General features: G+C 45.3%; 1 protein-coding gene across 2 annotated transcripts in view; it reads right to left on the bottom strand.

Moving 5' to 3' along the window:
- Positions 1-20,987, bottom strand: part of SLC6A6 (solute carrier family 6 member 6) — a 466,708-nt gene that overhangs the window by 263,553 nt on the left and 182,168 nt on the right. For both annotated transcript variants that reach the window (XR_011301897.1, XM_069643408.1), the window contains exon 3: positions 9,386-9,622. Coding sequence is in view for 1 of the 2 variants with exons in the window: in XM_069643408.1 (XP_069499509.1) it covers positions 9,386-9,614 (229 nt within the window). In the remaining variant the exon portion in view is untranslated. The remainder of the gene's footprint in view (positions 1-9,385; positions 9,623-20,987) is intronic.

Below are 20,987 nucleotides of genomic sequence, written 5' to 3'. Positions count from 1 at the left end.
AGATCTCCCAGATGTTGCCCAGTATAGGGGGGTTTTGGATTCTACAGAGTAATTTTTCTCTAGGTACCCATAGCCGTTCTGAGACAGTGGCCGGGGCCAGATTGTAATTGTCAAGGTGTATCCATTGTAGTTCTTTCTGCCCTCTCATGTGTGGGACCAACACCCTTAACTGTGCTGCTTCATAGTATTTCTGAGGTCAGGTAGACCCACCTTTTCTTTGGGCAGGGTTAGAACCTCATATTCTATTCTAGCCTTCTTCCCTTGCCACAAAAATCTCAATATGGCCCTCTCTCTTTACCTCTCCAAAGAATAGTTTCGGAAAGCCTAATTGGGAGCATTTGGAATGGATACATAAATCTAGGAAGACACACCATCTTGACTGCGTTGTGTCTCCCCATCCAGGAAATCATAAGCTATTGCCAGTTTGCTAGGTCAGCATGGAAGCTGGAGACAAGAGGGGGGAAGTTGGCATTGTATAGGGTATCCAAATTTCATGTAAGATTTATCCCCAAGTAACGTAGGGTGGTGCCTCCAATTGTGAGGCCTAGTGTGGAAAATCAAACTATCTTTCCGAGTGGGTTCATTCAATGGAAATAGGATTGACTTGGACCTGTTAATTGTGAAGCCAGAAAGTTAGAAAGTTCACCATGTCGTTCAATCAATTGTATGGCTCTCGGGATGGTTGTCATGGGGTCCCTCATGTGTAGCAATAGATTGTCTGCATACAAAGCTACCTTGTATTTCATTCCGCTCACCTTCAGTCCCTTTACTAGATGGTCTGCCCTATGTTTCTGGGCAAGAGTTTCAAGGGAGTGGGCGAACAGTATTGCAGACAGAGGGCTATCCTGCCTCGTTCCTCTACCTAGGTCAAACCATCTCGAATAGTCAGTATTGACCAATACCGATGCCTTGGGGGACATGTACAGTGCCTCCACCCCTCTTCTAAATCTATCGCCTAGTCGAACTTTGCTCTGTCAAATGCTTTCTCTATGTCGACGGATAGGAGAACAGGGTCCCCCGTCATTTTCTTTGATTCGTGGATCAAGTGTAGTGTCCTACGCATTTTGTCTGTACCCTGTCTCCCCAGAATAAATCCGACCTGATCCAAATGTATCAGTCAAGGCATGAATATCTCTAATCTAGCTGCTAGTACTCTTGTATATATTTTTGCATCTATATTTAGCAATGATATTGGGCGGTATGATCCGCATTGTCTGGGATCCCTGCCTTCCTTAGGGATTACTGTAATCAGTGCCTGTGAAAAGGAGTCCGAGGCTACACCTGTCTCTCTAGTATATCATTAAACAGGTCTACCATAAAGGGAAGGAGGGATGAGAGGAAGGTCTTATAAAATCCTGCCGTGTAGCAGTCATGTCTTGGGGCCTTCCCTAGTGGAAGCCTCTTTATCGCTCTCACAACCTCTTCAGCCGTGATTGTTGTGTCTTCTTCATCTCTGGAGAGCTTCAACATCTCCACACTTCCCAAGTACCCTTCTATTTCTGTTCTCTCTTGAGCCATTTCAGATTTGTATAATTGCTCATAATTGCTCATAAAACTTCACAAATGCCTCTGGAATGTCCCCTATCTCTGTGTTCTGGGCATCATCTCCTTCCCCATCTATGGCGGCGACCAATCTCTCCGTCTAGTAGCGGGGAGAGCATCTGCCTTATCCCCCTTCTCATAATGCTTCTGTTTAAGAAGCTGGAGTTTGCGGACAACTTGCCCTTCCTCAAGGAGTCGAAGCCCTTCTCTTTTCTGTCTGGCTTCAGAGATCTTCTCCAACCTCCACTCAGTGGAAATCTGCGTAACCCTATCCAAGTGTGTGATCTCTCTCCTTAATCTATTTTCTATGAGAGCCCTATCGTTCTTTTTGTTAGCACCCTCCCTAATCAGGATCCCCCACCATGTAGCCTTCCCCGCTTCCCACACCATTCTCCTTGATTCCTCTACTGTGTTGTTTATCCTAAAATATTCCTTCATCTCAGTGTCCATTTCTGTACGGAAGACAGGGTCTTTCCACAATGTCTCATTACACCGCCACTTTGATACCCTGTGTGGAAGGCCTGCCAGTTTGAAATCGGCTATGACCATGTCGTGGTCGGACCAGGAGATTGGTGAGATCTCCGAGCCATTTGTCACTTCTGCCAACCACTCTGAGACATACAAGTGGTCAATTCTAGTGAATGTGCTATGTATGAGGTGCTGAATAGAAAGTGTAGCCTGTTTTGTTTGGGTGATATATCTCGGAGCCCATAGTTCTCTATCATATCCATCACCTCCGCCCGGCCACCTTCCACTGGATCACGCAAATCAGGGTTGCCTGCTTGTCTGTCCAGTTTAGTGTTTGCCCAGAGGTTAAAGTCCCCCCCCAGTATTACATGCTCAGAGGCTTCCAACAGTATTTTCGGGATCATTCGCTGTAGGAAACGGGATTGGCCAGTGCTGGGGGAATACAGTGTTGCCAGCGTGAGGCTTATTTTGCATTCATTACCCACTACCATGAGAGCTCTACCGTCTACATCCACCCACACCATGATGATTTCTAGATTCAACTCCTTTCTAATGAGTATCCCCACACCTGCCTTCCGGAGAGGGCCAGAGCCCTAGTGTTCCACCCCCATCTTAGAGTGAAGGACCCTGCGTTTCTCCCCGCATGCGTATTTGGTCTCTTGAAGAAAGAGCATGTGAAGTCCGATCTCTTAAAATCCTTGCACACCAGGGACCGTATCATAGGCGAGTTCAGTCCCTTGACGTTGACTACCTTTTTGAGGACCTAATTCTACTGCCATTTCTTCCTCTTTGTATGTATTGCTCATAAGGTGGGCCCCAGCAACCATGAGTCGCATACATGACACCTCTTACCACATGATTCTTACTCAAAGAGAAACCTGTTCCTACCCATCCCCCTTTCCCTCTGCTCCTCCTTGGTTGACATCACCAGGCCGGTTCTGGACCACCAGTGGAGACCGGACATATCATGGTCCTTTCACAAAACAGCCAAATGACCACTGAGCCCCCTTCACCCCCCTTCAAGATCACTTAACTCTGTACATCCCCCTTCAACTCAGACTAAATGTGCCCCAACAGGAGCTACATCACCCGACTCGCTGAGGGCCGATGTGTGGGCGAGTCTGTATACCTCAATGCTAGGGCGCCCTTGGGGGAGCGCCCGTGGATGCTTTGGGACCCACTCAATGTTCAGTCATCAGATATTAGTGCGGTGGGTGATCCGTCACCCATACTTGGGTTTATCGTTCGATCAACTCACACCTCAGTCTCTTCTTAATAGGTTCATGTCGATAACGGTGATTCAGCATGCGGCTCCCAAGGTTGATCCCGAGAGTAGTAGCGCAGAGTGTTGCGTTCTTCAGGCGTCCACACCTGTGGAGGCGTTCATCCTTCTGTATTTCCTGGACCCTGTTATCTGCCTCTGTTTTGGGCCTTGAATGCGCCACTGTCTGTCGTGAACCCTTCTTTCCCCCTGATCCGTTTCATTGTCCTAGTTTCCCAACAGGTCGGTTATGCAGTTGTGTATATCCTTTTCTGATCTCAGCTTCATCCTATTCCCATCCAATTCAAATATAAGGAAGAATGGATAGTCCCATCGATATCGAACTCCTTTTTCTTTCAGCCATTTAGTGAGTGGCATACACTACCATCTCAGGGCGAAAGTCAGTGATGATAGCTCTTGAAAGGTTTTTATTAGTGCAACTTAACCATAGAGGTCTTTTAACAAAGATTTTTCATTGAATTATATAGGTTTTTATTGGTGCAACTTAACCATAACGTCTCTTTTACAAGGGCTTTTTTCAGAGAATTCCATGGCTATTTACCAGTGCATGCTATTTTCCTACAATTTACCAATATCATAATTACCCCATTAGAGCAACATTTGTGCCCAATTTCCCACATTTCACCTTAAAACACTGCCATTTCCCACCTTCTAGCATCATTTTTAACACTTCTATACTTTTTCCAATGTTTTTACTTCCGTCGACGTCTGCGAATGTCTGACATCACTGTGGACCTTCCGGACAGTGCCACATGACCATACACAGACTCAATACATTTTTCCAACGTTTCCATTACCAGTTTTTGTTATGCTAATGGGACTAATGTGGCGTTCATCCCATGTTCCAAGGACTGCAACTTGGGATAACGGCCCAGCAGCCCAAGTTATCACCCAAGCAAAGTGTCTGTGTGCGCTCTGATGCCTGCGGGTCTTCGGTGCATTATAAATAAATAAATAACGAGGGCTCCAGACCATTAACCTCCATTGCACCCCATGCAATGGCAGATAAAGGCCATTAGTACCCCTGGTTCCCAAGGTGAGAACCGAGGGTGCTAAAAAATAGATTTTCCAAGATGGCCACCATGGAAAGAGAAGGTGGGGCTCAGTACAGAGCCCCTCTTCCCTTTCCATGGCAGCCTGCAAAAGGCGAAGCCAGAACCCTATGACCGTATTACCACAAGCACTTTTTTTCACTTTCAAATCTATTATACTTTTAAATACCTTTATCAAATAGCCGGCTGCAGTTGGACATGACCACTTTAACTCAATTTTTCATCCCCCGCAGTCAAGGCCAGTAGCTAGATTGTCCGGGTCATGACCTTATACCATGACCCAGACAATCTGACCACTGCCCATGGTCACAAGCTATACCTCAGTCATCACCAAAGGTATATCACTATTATTTGTACCTACATTATGACACTTGTCAAAAAATAAAACAAAGGCACGTTTGCTTTCAGGTCCTTGCCAATGCTCTTACATGAATTTGCTTAAAATCCGCCGATGTTTTTTTTTTCAAAAGGGTGAAAATGTACATACATTAGTCTTATAACTTAGCTCCCGACATGACAAAATGCATTCAGACTTTAAAAAAACATTCAAGGTTCGGTCTACATTCTTTCTGAATCTTTTGTCCTCATTCATCAAATGGAAACAAAGTTATAAGCCATCTAAAAATGTTGAGACCCCCTCCAATTTAGCCTCCTCTTGAGAAAATCCCAAACTTTACAAAAACGTTTATATCTAGATTTAAAATCGTTTTGAAAACTTTTGTGCAGATTCGTCAAATGGCAACACATTTATAAGCCTTTACAATATTTTGGGAGCCCCATCTAATTTTGCCCCCTCTTGACTGAATCCTACCAAACTTTGCGCAAACATATATATCTAGATTTAGAATTGTTTAGCAATCTTTTGTGCAGATTGGTCAAATGGCACCACATTTATAAGCCTTTACATTATTTTGGGACCACCTCTAATTTCGTCCCCACTTCCAAACTTTGCAAAGCCCTTCAGTATCAGGCCTAGAATAGAATCCCCAAATTTCATGCAGTTTCATTGAGTGGGGCCAAAGTTATAAGCCATCCAGAAACTGCCCCCAAACATCTGAAGTGTCCCAGAACTTCACAGGACTGTTCACGAACATCCGAACTGTTAGTGGCCTTTCGTGGCAAAAAACACACTTTTTTTGCTTCTTGCAGCCATATGTCATCCCATTCTCATCATCCCTCAACTCCCCAGATATTATTTGATAAATTTGACAGGTGCAATATTGTGTTTTTAATATGTTTTTACTGCAATGTCCATGGACACCGGCTGTTGGCCGCAAATCCAAGATGGCAGGCGTTTCCAAAAATCTGACCCACTTCACGCTTATCACCATCCAATCAGTGGGTGCGTCCGATGTCCGCGGACACCATGTGGCCCTCTAAGCCAATCAGAGTCCTGTCTGCGGACTGAACAGGGAAATGGGTCAGCGGACAGGACACAGATATCACTAATTTGTTTGACTTATATTTTGGTCATTTTTTAAAAAACTACTCGACGGATTTACACCAGTTCACCGAAAACACGCTTTCAGGACCAAGCCGCCACTCCTCCTGTGAATTTGGTGAAAATCCGTCCAGCAGTTTGGGCAATAGGCATGAGCAAAGTTATTTCCCATTATGTCTATGGAAAAAAACATATTTTGGGAACCCCCTACAACTTTTCACCCACTTGACAAAACCTCACCAACCTTTGCAAAAGGAATTCAGAGTGGGCCAGCTACTTGCAAACTATTTGCAAAGTTTGGTGAAGGATTCATCCACAGGGAGCAAAGTTATAAGCCGCCCAAAAAGTGCTCTTCCTATGAGTTGAGCAACTTAACCATAACTACACGGCTGCTACCACAGGCCATATTATATATATATATATATATATATATATATATATATATATAAGGAGAGGCCCTGGTTTTGGGGAGAGGAAATATCACCTTCCAAAACGAGCAGCTGGATGTCGCAGCCACTTTCTTCTCACATCCAAATCCGGAAACTCTCATAATCAATACATATGCGTTGCATAGGCGGTCAGGAAACAAGCAGGGATGCCACTGGAAACCTCAAGTGACAGGTAACCTTGAATGAATCTATGTGATCATTGCGCCACCCATAACTGTGCTCAAGAAAATGTTGACGCAAATTATGGCATGGCGCAATGATCAGACAGATCACTTTGGCTGCGTCGGCCAGCCCTCATTCCCCTTCCCTATGAACCCACCACCCCACTCCAATTACCTTACCGGCGGCACTCTTCTGTGTGCGCCGCCTACGTCCCGCTATCCCTGTGGCGTCAGTTCCTCCCACTAACGTGGGTCGGAGCTGTCGCCGCAGGGTGCTTTTTCTTTTTTGAATTTCTCTTTTTTTTACTTCTTGTCCCCCCCTTACCACAATGGTAAGTGGGGGACACCCCCACAACCCCCACTCTGCTTGGGCACAGTAATGGAAGGCAGTATTTTCTGCGCCCCCAAAGTCGCAGTGATTTCGGGGGTGCAGTAAGTCAACTTTTTGGTACGATTCCACCTTTAACTATAGGTACAGTTCATCAACATACTTCTTAAGCTACAAATATATGTACAGACAGGAGACACGCACGCCACCTTACTCAGTCTAGCTCCACTCAATGACACACACATAAAAATATAGCGATCACCCCCTGCCTCCAGGGACACAAAGTGTCTGTAACAAATGCAGCCGAAGCCTATGTAGACCTGAGTGAAGCGAGTGTCTCAGCAGGAGCTCAGGACCTTTCTTGATCCTGTATACCTTAGAACATTGAGATGGTTTCTGTAATCCTGAAAGGGTGGTGATATCTATTTGCACCCCGAGGTGCTCTCCAGGGTGCAAATCATTTTAAGTGTTGTTTTTCTGACCTTTACTGAATAATGGGTGCATTCACAATCTACTGGCAAAGAAAAAAAAAACATTCTATTCCCATAGCATTCCAGAAAGGCTGGTGAGGGAGTTGAGCATGCAGGAATTGAAGCTCTGGGACAGTAGGTAAGAGAGGACTGGGGAGGATCAGGATGTCATAGGATTCAGGGAGGTAGGAAGGACACTGGGAGGTGCCATGGGATGGTGGTTAAAAATGATGTCACCCGAGGTAGGGAGCGGGAAACATTTCCAGATACCTGATTGGCTGAGGGCCCTTCCCCTGGTATGGATCATTTGAATGATACTCACACAAGCTTCTCCTAGCTACCAATCAGCCTGAAGTCACAACATTCTCAAACACATGCATGGTGACCAAGGACAAGACAAAACACACATCTTCCTCTCCTACAACAAACACATCAAGCATTCACCCTTGGGCAGGACAACACACATCTCCCTCTCTAAACAAACAAAACAAACAAGTAAAGTTTCCAACCTTCCACAAGAAGCAAGAAGTGGACAGAGTTAGTCTGTAGGGAAATTCCCATTGTTCCAATTGTCCATGTTGGTGTGCAGTCAAACACATACCCATCAATAGACCCTCAATGCTGAGACAACCACTAGCAAACCGGACACGCAATGCTTTAATTAAAGTATATATATTTTTATAAAACCTTGATTGGACAGTCCCTTTATTTTGGATTGTGTTACTATGATGTTTGGGTCACTACTGAATCACATTCACACCCCTACTAAGAGCATGGCCTTCCCGTAGCCTATGTTACCACAGAGGCCTGTTTTACCTGTTTAATTGTGTTGACTCTTGTTTTGTAGATGTTTGAGGGCTGAGTGGGAGTTTTAGACTCTACGCTTTCTTGAACGTCTGCAGGGACAGAAGCGAATTATTCACAATCACACCTTGACCTTATAACATGGTAACTGCCACTACGTTCCGAGGATGCAGCCAATACTGTGCACTCTCTGGAAAAAATCTTCTCTGAACTCACCTTAGAAACTATTCTCACTCACAGTCTACATGGTACCTGCTCCAATATGTTCTACTCCTGTCCATGTTACCCAACTCTCATCAAGCACCAGATACTGCACACAGCCCATTGCCAGCGGCAATAGCCCGCTCCAGGGTTCCTTAAGACATCTGCTCACAAGTACCTTCAATGACGTGCACCGCTACGGGACGTCGTCCAATGAAATGATGGCCACACCAATGATGGCTTCAACATGGCTACTGGAGTTTCAACTCATCTTCCCATACTAACATCCTCAACCTCGATGCTCAAACACACTTACATACCAACTAGCGATTGTAAACTAACAAGGAACAGGTATCAAACAACAGAATGCTACACCTCTAGAATCACAAATATCCCAGTACCAGCCAATGCATTATAGCACCAGAGGCACTCAAGCTCCTCTCTGGACACACATGCCTTTGTGGACACAGAGCACCTAGAAACAGACCTGCACACACACTCAGGTTGCTTCCTTTCTGCAGGCATCAACACAACTGCATTCTTCCTCTCACCCCATTAACCTAACCCAACCCGTCTCTTTCAGATCAGTCAGTGCACATGGAGACCGTTCTAATGGCAGCAGTGTGCAGTATAAATTGCAGTAAAATTTCAAAACATACTCTGACCCAGCACATGGTATCAACAAGTTCATGAAAGTTTAAAGTTAATTGGGGAGTGTTCATTACAATTTAAAAAGCAACAAATGAACATTCTTTTGAAAAATTAAAATTGGATATTGGCAAATGATATGATATTTTATTTATAATGCCCTTAATTCCCAAATGTTTCTAAGCGTGGTCCCGGGGGTCGAACCTGTGGTGCTCCATGTCATTTTGCTTCTAAGGCGGGCGCATTGCCCCTGAGCTATCCTCTCAAGACCAACAGACAATAATTTGGTAAACTACTAATTTCTACAAATTCCTGCAAGTGCCAGTTTTGCGCAATCAATTAATACAAATAATTCTCATTTGCCTCATCAACAATAGATGAATAAATAAATGTTGTTTTCCTGCCCCAGATTTAATAATCTGGTAAACACATGTTCAGTTGTACAGCGTTCATTCATAGATGTTAGTAAATTCTGGGTCACCTAAGTAACCCATATACACAAATTTCAATGGATTTGCCCATGTGGTATTCCGACTCACCTCCGCCATTTTTGTAGCAGAGGTACGGGAAGCGCCAGACATTGCCCAGGCCAATGAAGCCCCCTGCCACTGAGAGCAGGAAGTCAATCTTGCTGGCCCATTTCTCTCGCTGGGGAGGTTTCCCCTCGGCTTCGTCTTCCGGCCGAGAGCCTGGACTTTTTCCGGGTGATGGCTTGAGGATATCCTTGTGGAAGTCTTTTAGACACTGCAGTTTTTCTTTGTTAGCCATCTTTGTTCCTAAGAAGGAAATAATGTTTAATAATAATTAAGTCACAATTCTGAAGTACAGTCATCTCATAAAGACACACAAAAGCTCGAAAAACAGAGAGATATATATAATTTGGTGAAGTTGCATTAAAGTACGTGCCAAAAGTGTTTAACTCACAAATGGAATCTAAAAGGTACCAGCATCACCAATCGCTAGCAAAAAAGAGCAACCTCTACACTTTGCAAAAGGTGGAACTGTTAATATTTCACAGTTGCTATTGCATGCTAAACACAAATAAGTGAGTGCGGTATGTCACATGTCAGCTTTGTCATTACATGTGAAAAATGGAAACAGTCAAATTCCCTTATACACATATCCTTATAATAAAAGGGAACAAAAATCTCAGATTTCTTACTGGTAATCTTCATTACTTCTAGAAATACTCTTCAAAGTAGTACTTACGTAGGAGGTGCCAAACTCCACGCCAGGGAACCCATTCCACGTTTTTTGTATACCCTGCCCCTGACTCCCAGAAGCATTATACTCCAGGTGTACCACAAAGAAAATGTTACTTTAATCAAGTAAATTGTGGCCCCATCCATCCCTTTGCGGGTGGGAGAGATAAGTCTTAAGTACTGCGATGAGGAAGAGTAGGTGCAGGTATACTGAAGATTACTGGAAGGTAATTAGGCATGTACACCTCTACGTCTCCCTTCCGTGTTCTAGTACTTATGTTTGGGGAGTTCTCAAGCTAGTGATGGATGAGTCTATAAAGAACGACTCAGACCACATCAGCATGCTGCTAGCACGTGCTTATCAAATTTATTTCAGATGACCAACCAACCTCCACCCTTCACCATCAATGCTGAAGTATAACACACTTGTACCAAAGTAATTATAATCTTGTCCATGCAAGTTCAAATGGTAGTGTCTGGTTAAAGTATCTTGATCAGACCAGGCCAGCGCTCTACACACGCCTTGTATTGGCACACTCTGGGCCTCTGCCCAAGATGTTGGCATGCTTCTAGTTAAGCTTCACTAGACCGAGGAAGGAAGAAGCCATAGCAACTGTCCACCTATTCCACATGCTGATGAAGGGTACATAAATATTTTTGCCTGGACTTAACACCGCTAAAAGTTACAAATACGCTGTCCGACTGGCTCACTGTTTGAACAGTGCTGCTCTGTCCAGATACATCAGAACAACTCTGATTACAAACAACATGTTCCACCTCTCCTACTCTGGTGAGACAATATCCAAATTCTCTATAAAGGCTCTATAAAGGCTGGAATCGCTGAACTTCTAGAGGACACAGCCAACCCATGTTCAAACCCTATAGCAAAAACTACAAGCTAGATGTCATGGGGTATCCAATAGCATGGCTACAATTCTTCACATGCCTTGAGGCAAAATGTTTCTAGGGGCTCCCAAAGCTTCAATGCGAAGGCCACCTAGAATTTCGAACTGCCCCGACTAGCTGCCGTTTTGAACACTGACTTTGCAAGCCCTGCCATTCAGTTTCTAAGCACTCGACCGCGCTATGATGCTGGATTTTCTCCCCTTAAGACATCTGAGTTGGCCAAGCAAGACCGACAAAGGCAACATCAGATTCATGGCCATTTCCAACATCCCACTAAACTGACGTACCTCACGCTTACTTCCATTTCAACGCATGTCTCCTTCTCTATTGCCCATTGGGCTTCCTCTCTCCCGGGAGATTGTACTTTGTTTGTTTGTGTCTAAGCAACTGTTTCTCAGCATTTCTCTTGCACTCTTCTGCATTTTTCCCTCTAGGTGAGTGTTCCTACGTGTGCTTGCACACGGCTTAGTGCTGTGTCCGCTAGTTCCTTTCTCCTTTTCTCTAGGTTCCCTCTCCTTCTGTTGGTTACCTCTGGTGTCCTCTAGGCCTTTTTCCTCTCTAGGCTGAGCTGAGCCTGGTTGTCTCCCACTGCTTTTTCCACTGTTCTCTGCTGTTGCCTGTTTCCCGCTGCTCCCCTTCCCTAATCCCCTCCTGTGCACATTGTGTGGTGTAGCTCTGTGCAGTGCTTCTTTCTTTTCTCCTCCTCTCTTTCCCTTTCACAACCTGTAAGGTGCTCTCAATTTCCCCCATATTCTCCAACTGCTTCTCTATCTCCTATCCTAATCTCACCAAGACTGGAATAAAAAAGCTCAAGAAGGCTACCCTGGTCTCCAATCCAGGCCTTCCCATGGCTGACACCCATGTCAGTGCCTCCTCCAGACAGATTCTCGCCGACAGATTCTCGTTTTTGTCGTTCCTTCTCCCGACCAATGGACCCTTCATTTGGTCGTACTTCGCTCTACTTCTTCCTTTTAACCCATTAATGATGGCACCAGTAGGAGGTCCTCTTGGCCTCCTTCCTGTTCTCCATAGTCATCAGTAATGACTATCTAAATGGCACTGTCCTGGTCCAGGGTGCCCAGCCCAATCTCCTACTATTTGATAGGTGTCTGCCTCATCAACTTCCTTCCTTCTCTTGCTACTCCTTCTACCACCTCTCTAACTCCTCTGCCACCTCCCTCTTTGACCTCTTTGGTTCCTTTTTCAGATACTACCTCTCTAGCCCCTCAGCCACCTCCATCCTCCACCTCTCTGGCTTCCCTGCCATCTACTGCATCTCTGGCTCCTTTGCCAGCCACCTCCCCTCTGGCTCCCTTGCCACCTCCAGCATCCACCTATCTGGCTTCCTGTCCATCTATCACCTCTCTGGCTTCTCTGCCACCTCCTCTTTCCCCTTGCTCTGCTGCCACTTCCAATGGGTACTCCTCTCTCTTCTACCCCTCCCCGGAAGTCTTTCAAAAGTAACAACCTGCTCCACCTGGCTACTCTCAATTCTTGCTCTGTTGTCAAACACTCCTCTGATATCTGCCACACCTTGATCTCCTGGACCTGGATTTTCTCACTCTTACAGAGACTTTGTTGAAGGCCAGCTCTGTCATGAGTTTTGACACACTCCTCCCTGAGGGCTAAAGGATCCTCTCCAGGCCCAGGCCCAGGCCCAACAGGCCCTGAGTTGGAGTGGCCCTGATCTTTGCCAAGTGGATCCCTTCTTCCATCATTCCCACTCAGACATATTCCTCCTTTGAATGTCTGGTCTGCAGGCTCTCTATCTCTCTCGGCCTCTTTCTGACCTTGGCCTGGCCAGGTCACCCTCTTCTCTGAATGGGCTGACTTCACCTCCTCTCTCCTTTCCTCTACATCTCAGCTTCTCCTCCTGAGGGATCTCAACATCCACCTGGACTCCTCAGACTCCTTTGGGCTTTTCTGCAACCTATGCAACTCTGTTTCCCTCTCCTTTCTAGCTTCTGGTCCGACATACTCAGACAAACACACCTCTGGATGTGACACACCTTCAGATATCCCTCTCTCTAATCCTCTTACTACTCCACTCTCTTGGACTACTTGATTCTGGACCACTTGCTTCTTTCTTCTCACTTGAAGATTCCTGTCTCCTTAGAAAAGCCCCACCCAAAACTGCCACCTTCCTTTGCGGTCATTCGTCCTATGAAGTGAGTGTCAGTGGCCACCTTTGCCTCCACTTTCTCTGCCCACCTAGTCCCATGGCTGACACCCACTCTGACAAAGCCATTTCCAACCTACACCTTTCGGTCTCTAACACTCTGAATATCCTTGCCCCTGTCATGAGGTTCCACCTAAAGCCTCCCGTTAAGTGCAAATCGTGCTATGACTCTGATCTGGGCGCTCTGAAATGGAAGTAGCTGAGGAGATGTAGGGGGCATGGGGCACACCCTCTGACAAACTGGCCTGCCGCCTACTCCAAAGGCAATACAGACTCTCCACCTTCTCTAAGAAGAGGGTCCATATTCAAGCCAGCATCTCTGCAGCCTCTGACAACACGGCCAAAATTTTCAAAATCTGCACGTAGCTGCCCCATCCTACTGCAATATCTACCTCTTCTACACCCACATAGGCCTCGGCATGGCTCTGGCTTCTTATTTCACCACTAAAACCCAGGACCTCCTGTCTGCACTCTCCTCTTCTTCTCCTCCCTCGCCCTCTACCTCTCTCAGTCTCTCCTTGGCCGTCCCCTTTCACTCTCCCTCTCCTCCCTCTCCCCTGCAAAACCTGATGACAAGTCCGGTCTATGAAAGTGTCATCCAAACAGGTGTCCCCTTGCACCTCCAGAACCATTATTGACAACATTGTCTCTCTCACTCCAGCCATGGCCAATTTCTGTAATCTCTCCTATGCCACTGGTTCCTTACCCTTACTTCTCAAGCACTCCCTTGTGCACCCTCTACTAAAAAAGCCTTCTGCTGACCCCTCCATTCCGGCAAACTATCAACCGATCTTTATCACCCTTTTCCTGGGAAAAGTCCTGGCGAAGTTGGCTAATCTCCCAGCTAACCCTACACACTGAATCTGTTGGTTGCCTCCATGAACATCAGTCTGGCTTCAGAGCAGCCAGAGGCATGGAAATTGCTCTCCTGATCACCCGTGAAGACCTGCTCTCTAACCTTGACTCCAGCTCTCCCTCTGTCCTCATTCAACTTGACCTTTACTCTGCAGTTGACACGGTTAACCATGCCATCCTGATTAATCACCTCTGCAAGACTCTGGGCATCACAGATCAAGCCCTGGCATGGCTGACCTTCTTCCCTTTGGACCAACCATTCCAAGTTCAGCTTGGCTCCTTTCTCTCCACCACATGTGGTGTTCCCCAGGGCTCTATCCTCTCACCCTGGCTCTTCAATGTCTATCTGGCCCCTTTGGCCCTCCTGATCTCTACCTTTTCCTTTAACTTTCAATGTTATGTGGATGACACACAGCTCTCTTTCAGGCAACCCTCTACCTCCTCCTCCTCCTCCTCCTCCTCCTAGCTCATCCCTGACTGTCTATCTGCTATTCAGGCATGGTGTGCCTCTAACAATCTCTGTCTTACTGCCGGTAAGACTGCCAACCTTCTCATTGGGACCCCTGCTCCTGCATTTCCTCCCTCATTCCGGCTGCCCTTTTCGGGCCCCTTTCCCCTCACACTCTTGTACAGCAAAAAACATTGGGGTAATCTTTGACTCCACTCTCTCCTTCTCTCCCCACCTAAGAGGCTTTGCCATGAAGTCCCATTTCCAGCTGCACCTCCTCAGAGGTATTCTCCCTTTTCTCACCTTCTTCCAGATGCTCACTGTCTCCAGAGCTCTATTTCTCTCTAGCCTGGACTACTGCAACAGCCTCTTTCTCGCACTGCCTTCCTCTACTCTCCGTCCTCTGCAACTAATCCAGAACAGGACCGCAAGACTTATCCTTTGCCGCAAGCCCAAGGACTGCATCTCTCTGACCTTGAAATCCCTCAACTGCTACTTGTGGCTGCAAGGATCAAGTTTAAGACTCTCTGCATCATCCACAAGGCTTTCTAGGGCCGTGGCCCTCACTATCTTCAACTATCTCTTCCTAAATACCTTCCTTCTAGGGCCCTCCGCTTGTCTAGCTCTAATTCTCTGCAGGTCAGTCATTTGTCCAAGCAGAGAATAAGGGGTAGATCTTTCTCCTCTGCAGGTGCCTACCTCTGTAATGGCCTCCCTGCCTCTCTCCGCCTTGAGCCAGATCTCCTTAAGTTCCGGAAGCTCCTCAAGACCTTCTTTATTCCTCCTCTTTCTCGCTCCATCTTCCCAGCTAACCTACCCTTGCTCATTCATCCGTCTGCTGACTGGCTGCTTGTTGTTCTCTGAGTCTTACAGAGCACCAGGCCACCCCCGCACACCCCTCCCCTGCACTTGCCACCTGGCACACCTTGCCCTGGCACCTGGCCTACCTTGCACTGCCTGGCCGGGCCACTCCCTGTAGCCCCAGATTTCCTTGCACTTAACTCAGAGCCCTGCCGCTCCGGTTGCACTTCCCCCTGTACCCTCTCCCCTGCACTTCTTGCTGCGCACTTGCACAATCTAAATGACACTAGGGCTAGTAAGATCGTTTGTCTTGTCTTCCCCCTTTTCCCCCCTCCCTTGCCAGGGTGCACCTTGAAACACTTGTGTATAGGCGCATAATAAATAACAAATAAATCAATCAATCAACTACAAGTGCACTGGTGCCATATGGCCCTGTAGCTGGAGCACTATCTGAACAAATGTTGGTGTATATTCACCAGGAAATGTAGACTCACTGCTCAATGTTTTGGAAGTAAGACCAGACCTTTGGATCTATAATACTAAGCCCCTATAAACTACAAATCTTGCAATGTGGCTAGATGGGATTTCCCGAGATTCAAAAGGATCCCAGAGCCTCCCTTGTCCTGGATACTACTCTTATATGCCCCTCCATCTGTTTCTTAGTTAATGCACAGATTAACCAATTATATAGATATGGAAATGCCTGAGTTCTCTTACTGTGCAGATTGCTACCGTTGGACTGGACGAGCACCCTGGGAAAAGTCAGAGAGCTCTCTTGAGTCGAATTGGAGTGCTCCAACCTGGAAGTGCATTCTTGTGACTGAGAATTCCAGGAACTTCTGTCTGATGCCTTTGATGGATATAAATATGAAAGGAGGCTTCCAGAAAGTTCTGAGACAATAGAAAGTCCTTTTCCCAGAGTAGTTGGCCCCAGATCACTCATTGGAGCTCATTTTGCTCCAGGACGTAATTTGGCGGTGGTGAGCAATTTTGTGTAGACATATACATTTTGGTCATTTGCATGATGGATTGCAAACGTGCAGGGCAAAGGACAGAGTACACGTGTGTAGGCTGCCTGTTGCCCTACACATTTCCACTCGGGCGTGCAAGTGAATAAACGCTGCCTGACATGCACGCATGATAGGTAGAATTACAAAGGGCCCCAGGGAGCCCACCTGCTTTTTGCTCATGCATATAGCAGGTGGGCTTTGCAGAGATCCCTAGCCTTTGCACCGGCATGAAAATGATTGACAAATGTTGGCAAATTTATATGTTGGAGCCGAAGGTATGTGGCAGAAAGTTCGATTGCATTCTGCCACTCCTCCCTACCATGCAAATGACAAAAATGTTGCATGGCATGAATGAAAGGTGATGAGCCCTTACGCAAGGCTTTTTCACCTTTCATTCACGCTACGCCAATTCATCTTCTTTGTGGTCAAAGTGGGAAGCCAGGATTGGTTCTATGTCGTTTTACCGTCACCGGTTTTTCGGAAGTAATTTTTTCTGAAGGTATTACTTCAAAAAATCTCATCAAATGTTTTTTAAATAATTGGGGCAGTTCCCCCAAGCGCCTATTCCCCATATTATTGCTCCTACCCCAAACCCCTCCCAACCTCTTTTAATCCCCTACCCCTTATATATTTCGATGATTTTTTTGAAGAAATGGTTTCGATGAAATTCACTTAAAGAACACCATTCGACAAAACAACGTGATGCAATATGAAGCAGGTGGAAATTATTGACAATGTATTCTTTTTTTTCTCACAAATTGTAATGATCTAAGGATTGCAGGCAATGAGGTGGGCATGACGCAAAGTTTGGAATCTGCTTAAATGGGAATCAACAACAGTTTTTTTTTTTAAATCAAGGTTTATAAAACATACTTTTGTTGTAATCACATGTGAGCAAACTTGGATATTCAGATGAAATTAAAAGAATCATAGCTGTTGATATGTTTTTGCAAATCACTATTTTTGTGTCAGTGGAATTAAACAATATTAAAAATAAAACAATATTTAGTGTACAGTTTAGGTAATATGGGCAATCACTGGCTGCTGTTGGGAGAAAATCTTCAGTGCTCTTCTTGTAAATCATACATTATTCATATGCTAGAAATCACCCAGTAGAAGGTTTACAAAGGAAACTAGCACCGTGTGCATAATCTATGGGGTTTGCTACACGCACTATACCCTGAGATGTCTGTCTAACACCATCGCAATTACCCTGATGTTGCCCGTAAGGCACAATTGGATGACACCAGCTCTCTATAGCAAGCCAGAAAACTGCTCATTCTGAGTAGGGGTAACGGAAACAACATGTGAGTAAGCGAATATGATTGGATAAAAGGGAATCTTGAATGTGCAGGTGAAAACGGTTGTATTGGTGATTGGATGAGATATTATATGGTAATTACATTGCGATAGCCCTGAGGAAATATTAAAGGCATTAAAGCCCTAAAAGAGGGAATTTCAAAGAGTGATTATGAGATGAGTATGCTTTAAGTAAGACACAGGACAAATTCATTTTGAGATGTTTTTTTTAAAACGAGAGATCGTTGATGTATGTTTCTAGGATGCAATGAAAGTTCATTACAGAGGCGGGTTCCTTGCACGGCAAACGTTCTACCCCCAACTGATAATAAATTGAACGTTGGAACAGTCAATAAATAGATCCCCCCACACTTTCAAATGATGCTTAACGTATTAAAGAAGTACAAAGGTTCTAAAGTATCAGGGGTATCTAAAGTATGAAGAACCTCAATTTTGAAATTAAACCTCGCTTGAACTGGTAACCAGTGTAGTTTCCCAATTGTGCAAAAAAGGGGGGTGCATTAGATACAATGCTGGAACTTGAGTGGGGAAAACAGCTTTCTTGGGCTTCCAAAAGGAAGGGGATAATTGGGGTTGTGTGAATGGATGGAAAGCCGGTGGATTGACTGGGTTGATTTCCTTTGTTTGGTCCAGCACTGGCCCTACCTAGAGGATCCCGGAACAACAAAGTTCCAAAGAGAGAAGGTGAAAACCAAGTTACAATATTTTCAGGACAGAATAGGATCATCAGCATAGTCTGAGGATGGCAGATCATCAGCATAATCTGAGGATGGCAGATCATCAGCATGGTCTGAGGATGGCAGATCATCAGCATGGTCTGAGGATGGCAGATCATCAGCATAATCTGAGGATGGCAGATCATCAGCATAATCTGAGGATGGCAGATCATCAGCATAATCTGAGGATGGCAGATCATCAGCATGGTCTGAGGATGGCAGAGGACGTTGTGTGGTTCGATTAGATGTGTGGAATTTGCGGCTTTTTCTGAATGTGGTGATGAAGCGTGCGCTGCAGATGCAGAGTGGCTTGAGTGGAGTATAAGGCACTTTTTTGGGAGTTAGTAACATAAAGTTCTATGCCATTCGGGAGATTAGCAATATTTGGTTCTCAGCATAACAGCCTTACAGAGATGGAAACTCTGAAACAATATGCCCTTATCCGGCCAACGTCAGCATTGTAAGATAGCAATATATCATAGATATGTTTGCATGTTAGCAGGTGGTCTTGGACTCCCAAATAGCTCCTGGTGGCCCTTGGGGTCCAGCTAATCAGGCTCTTCTAGGCTGTTACTAGACACTTAACAGCTCCCTGCAACACAATGGCTCTTTTATTCACAACTTGTCAAAACTAATTCAGGCCCACTAAGAGCACATTTCACCACAGTCTGCATACAGAATTAATGGAACAGTAATGGAAAGCTTTGCGTTCCAACATACCTTTGCCAGAGGAGGACACAAGGGCAACAAAAGACTGCCTTTATTCTACGTTGTCTAATTTTCATCTAAAAATAATATTTTCTCAATAAAAAAAGAGAAGTGTGATTTTAAAATGGATTCACTAAAGCAAATCCGCTAATTTAATGCCACCCGATGAACAATCCCACTCCACACTTCTGGGACAAGAAACCCGCTGCATTAGGAATCAAAATTACTTACTTATTTTATTCAAGCACAATGACTTGAAAGGTCGTCCCCTAACTTTATGTTGCATTAGTGGCCACATTCAAACATCATTACATTTGTAACTAGTTCACAGAAACAGGAATTGGCCTGCCCTTTTGAATCTTAATAAATATAATCCATACATTCAGTCATACCCTAAATTCACTACTTATATCTCTGTATTTAATGCTAGTATGACAATCTTATATCTATGCAACATAATGCAATTTACATTTCCTTGCATGCTGCTTATAGGCAATATGTAATTGTATTATTTGCCAATATCAAAAACAAGTATTGGTATCAGAGAAATTTCACACAGAACGATGCACTGGCTATATATATGTATCCCACTAGCTATATGTTCAATGAGAAACCTCAAGGTACTCTCACATCTACTCCCCAGGGATTTTCTCTTCAGGTGGTTAGGGGAGGGACATCGCTCTTGGATCCTGACCCAGGCAGTGAACAAGCGAGGGAGGATCACCTGGTTGGAGGGTCCTTGGGGTTTGGAGAGAGGGTACCTGAAGGTGAGGGATGGCATCCCCCCTTCCCTGATATTGACCTACCCTCCCCACCCTCAACCTTTATGGGCTGTTGCCAATCTCATTCCATCATCCCCTGTAGTTTTCCATTAAGTACTGATAATAAGAAGCGGCAACTAGGAGCAGTTCAGATTTCCTATGGTAAACACCACTCTGGTACTGTTACGAAGAAGATTGATCCAGGGGCAGGTAGCTATGAAGATCAGATATGCCACAATAATGGGCTTGAACAAGGTCAGGCATATGCCTTGTTTCACCTTCAGTCGATTAGTAATAGAGGAGAGTATAAGAGGAGGTGCGAGGGGTGCGAGAAGTGCATGAGGTGCAGAACCAGAAGGAGAAGAGAGCCGAGGAGTTGCTGTGCTGAGGGGACCATGCAGGAAACTGAGCCTTTGTGAGGGAAGGCAGAGAGCAGGCGCTGCAGAGGATCAGAGGAGGAGAGGCGGAACCCAGCACGAAGGCTGGCTAATGCAGAGGGAAGCACCCGGTGAACGGGCAAGTTGGTTCTCCCGCCTGGGGAGAAGCCACCAAATGGAGCTAACAGAGCTACAGAGACCCACTAAGTGTCCGAGGACGCTGGGATTCCCAGGGCACTCTGAGAGACCGTAAACGTGACGATGGCCTGTAGAAACACTGAAACCTCCATATATTTATTGAATGCTGAACTTTATGACAGGGGCTGCTTCAGCCCACACAACTGAACAATTACATATATTGAATGCCAAACTTAAGAAAAAGGGCTGTTTGAGCCTGTGCAACTGAACCTTGCATATATTTAATGACAAACCTAATGAAAGGGGCTGTCTGATCCCACAAAGTTGAAAACAGCATATACTCACGCAACATAAAACTATATTTATAATTACACTTTTTTAAATAATTGTTCTTTTATAACAGGCTTGATACTAGATGTTGGTTTCTAAGCGCGGGATCAGGATTCAAACCTGTGTTGTGGTGCATTGTCTTGCTTCTAGGACAAAAGCATTGCCCCTGAGCTATCCCCCATCACCATCCTCATTTACTGAATAACAAACTAAATGAAAGGTGCTATCATGATGAATACAACACAACATTGCCTTTCCTGAATATTGAACGGCAGAAGAGTCGTGGTTTGAGTGAAACCAAGTAAATGCTACATTTGTTGTATACTGAATGACAAGAAGGCTGTTACTTGAACAAGGCTATGAGTGAAACCAAATAAGTGCTGCATTTGG

This window comes from Ambystoma mexicanum, chromosome 2p (assembly GCF_040938575.1).
Source record: "Ambystoma mexicanum isolate Mex_15411 chromosome 2p, UKY_AmexF1_1, whole genome shotgun sequence".
In the NCBI taxonomy this organism is placed as follows: Eukaryota; Metazoa; Chordata; class Amphibia; order Caudata; family Ambystomatidae; genus Ambystoma; species Ambystoma mexicanum.
This window is presented reverse-complemented; position numbering and strand designations above follow the sequence as displayed.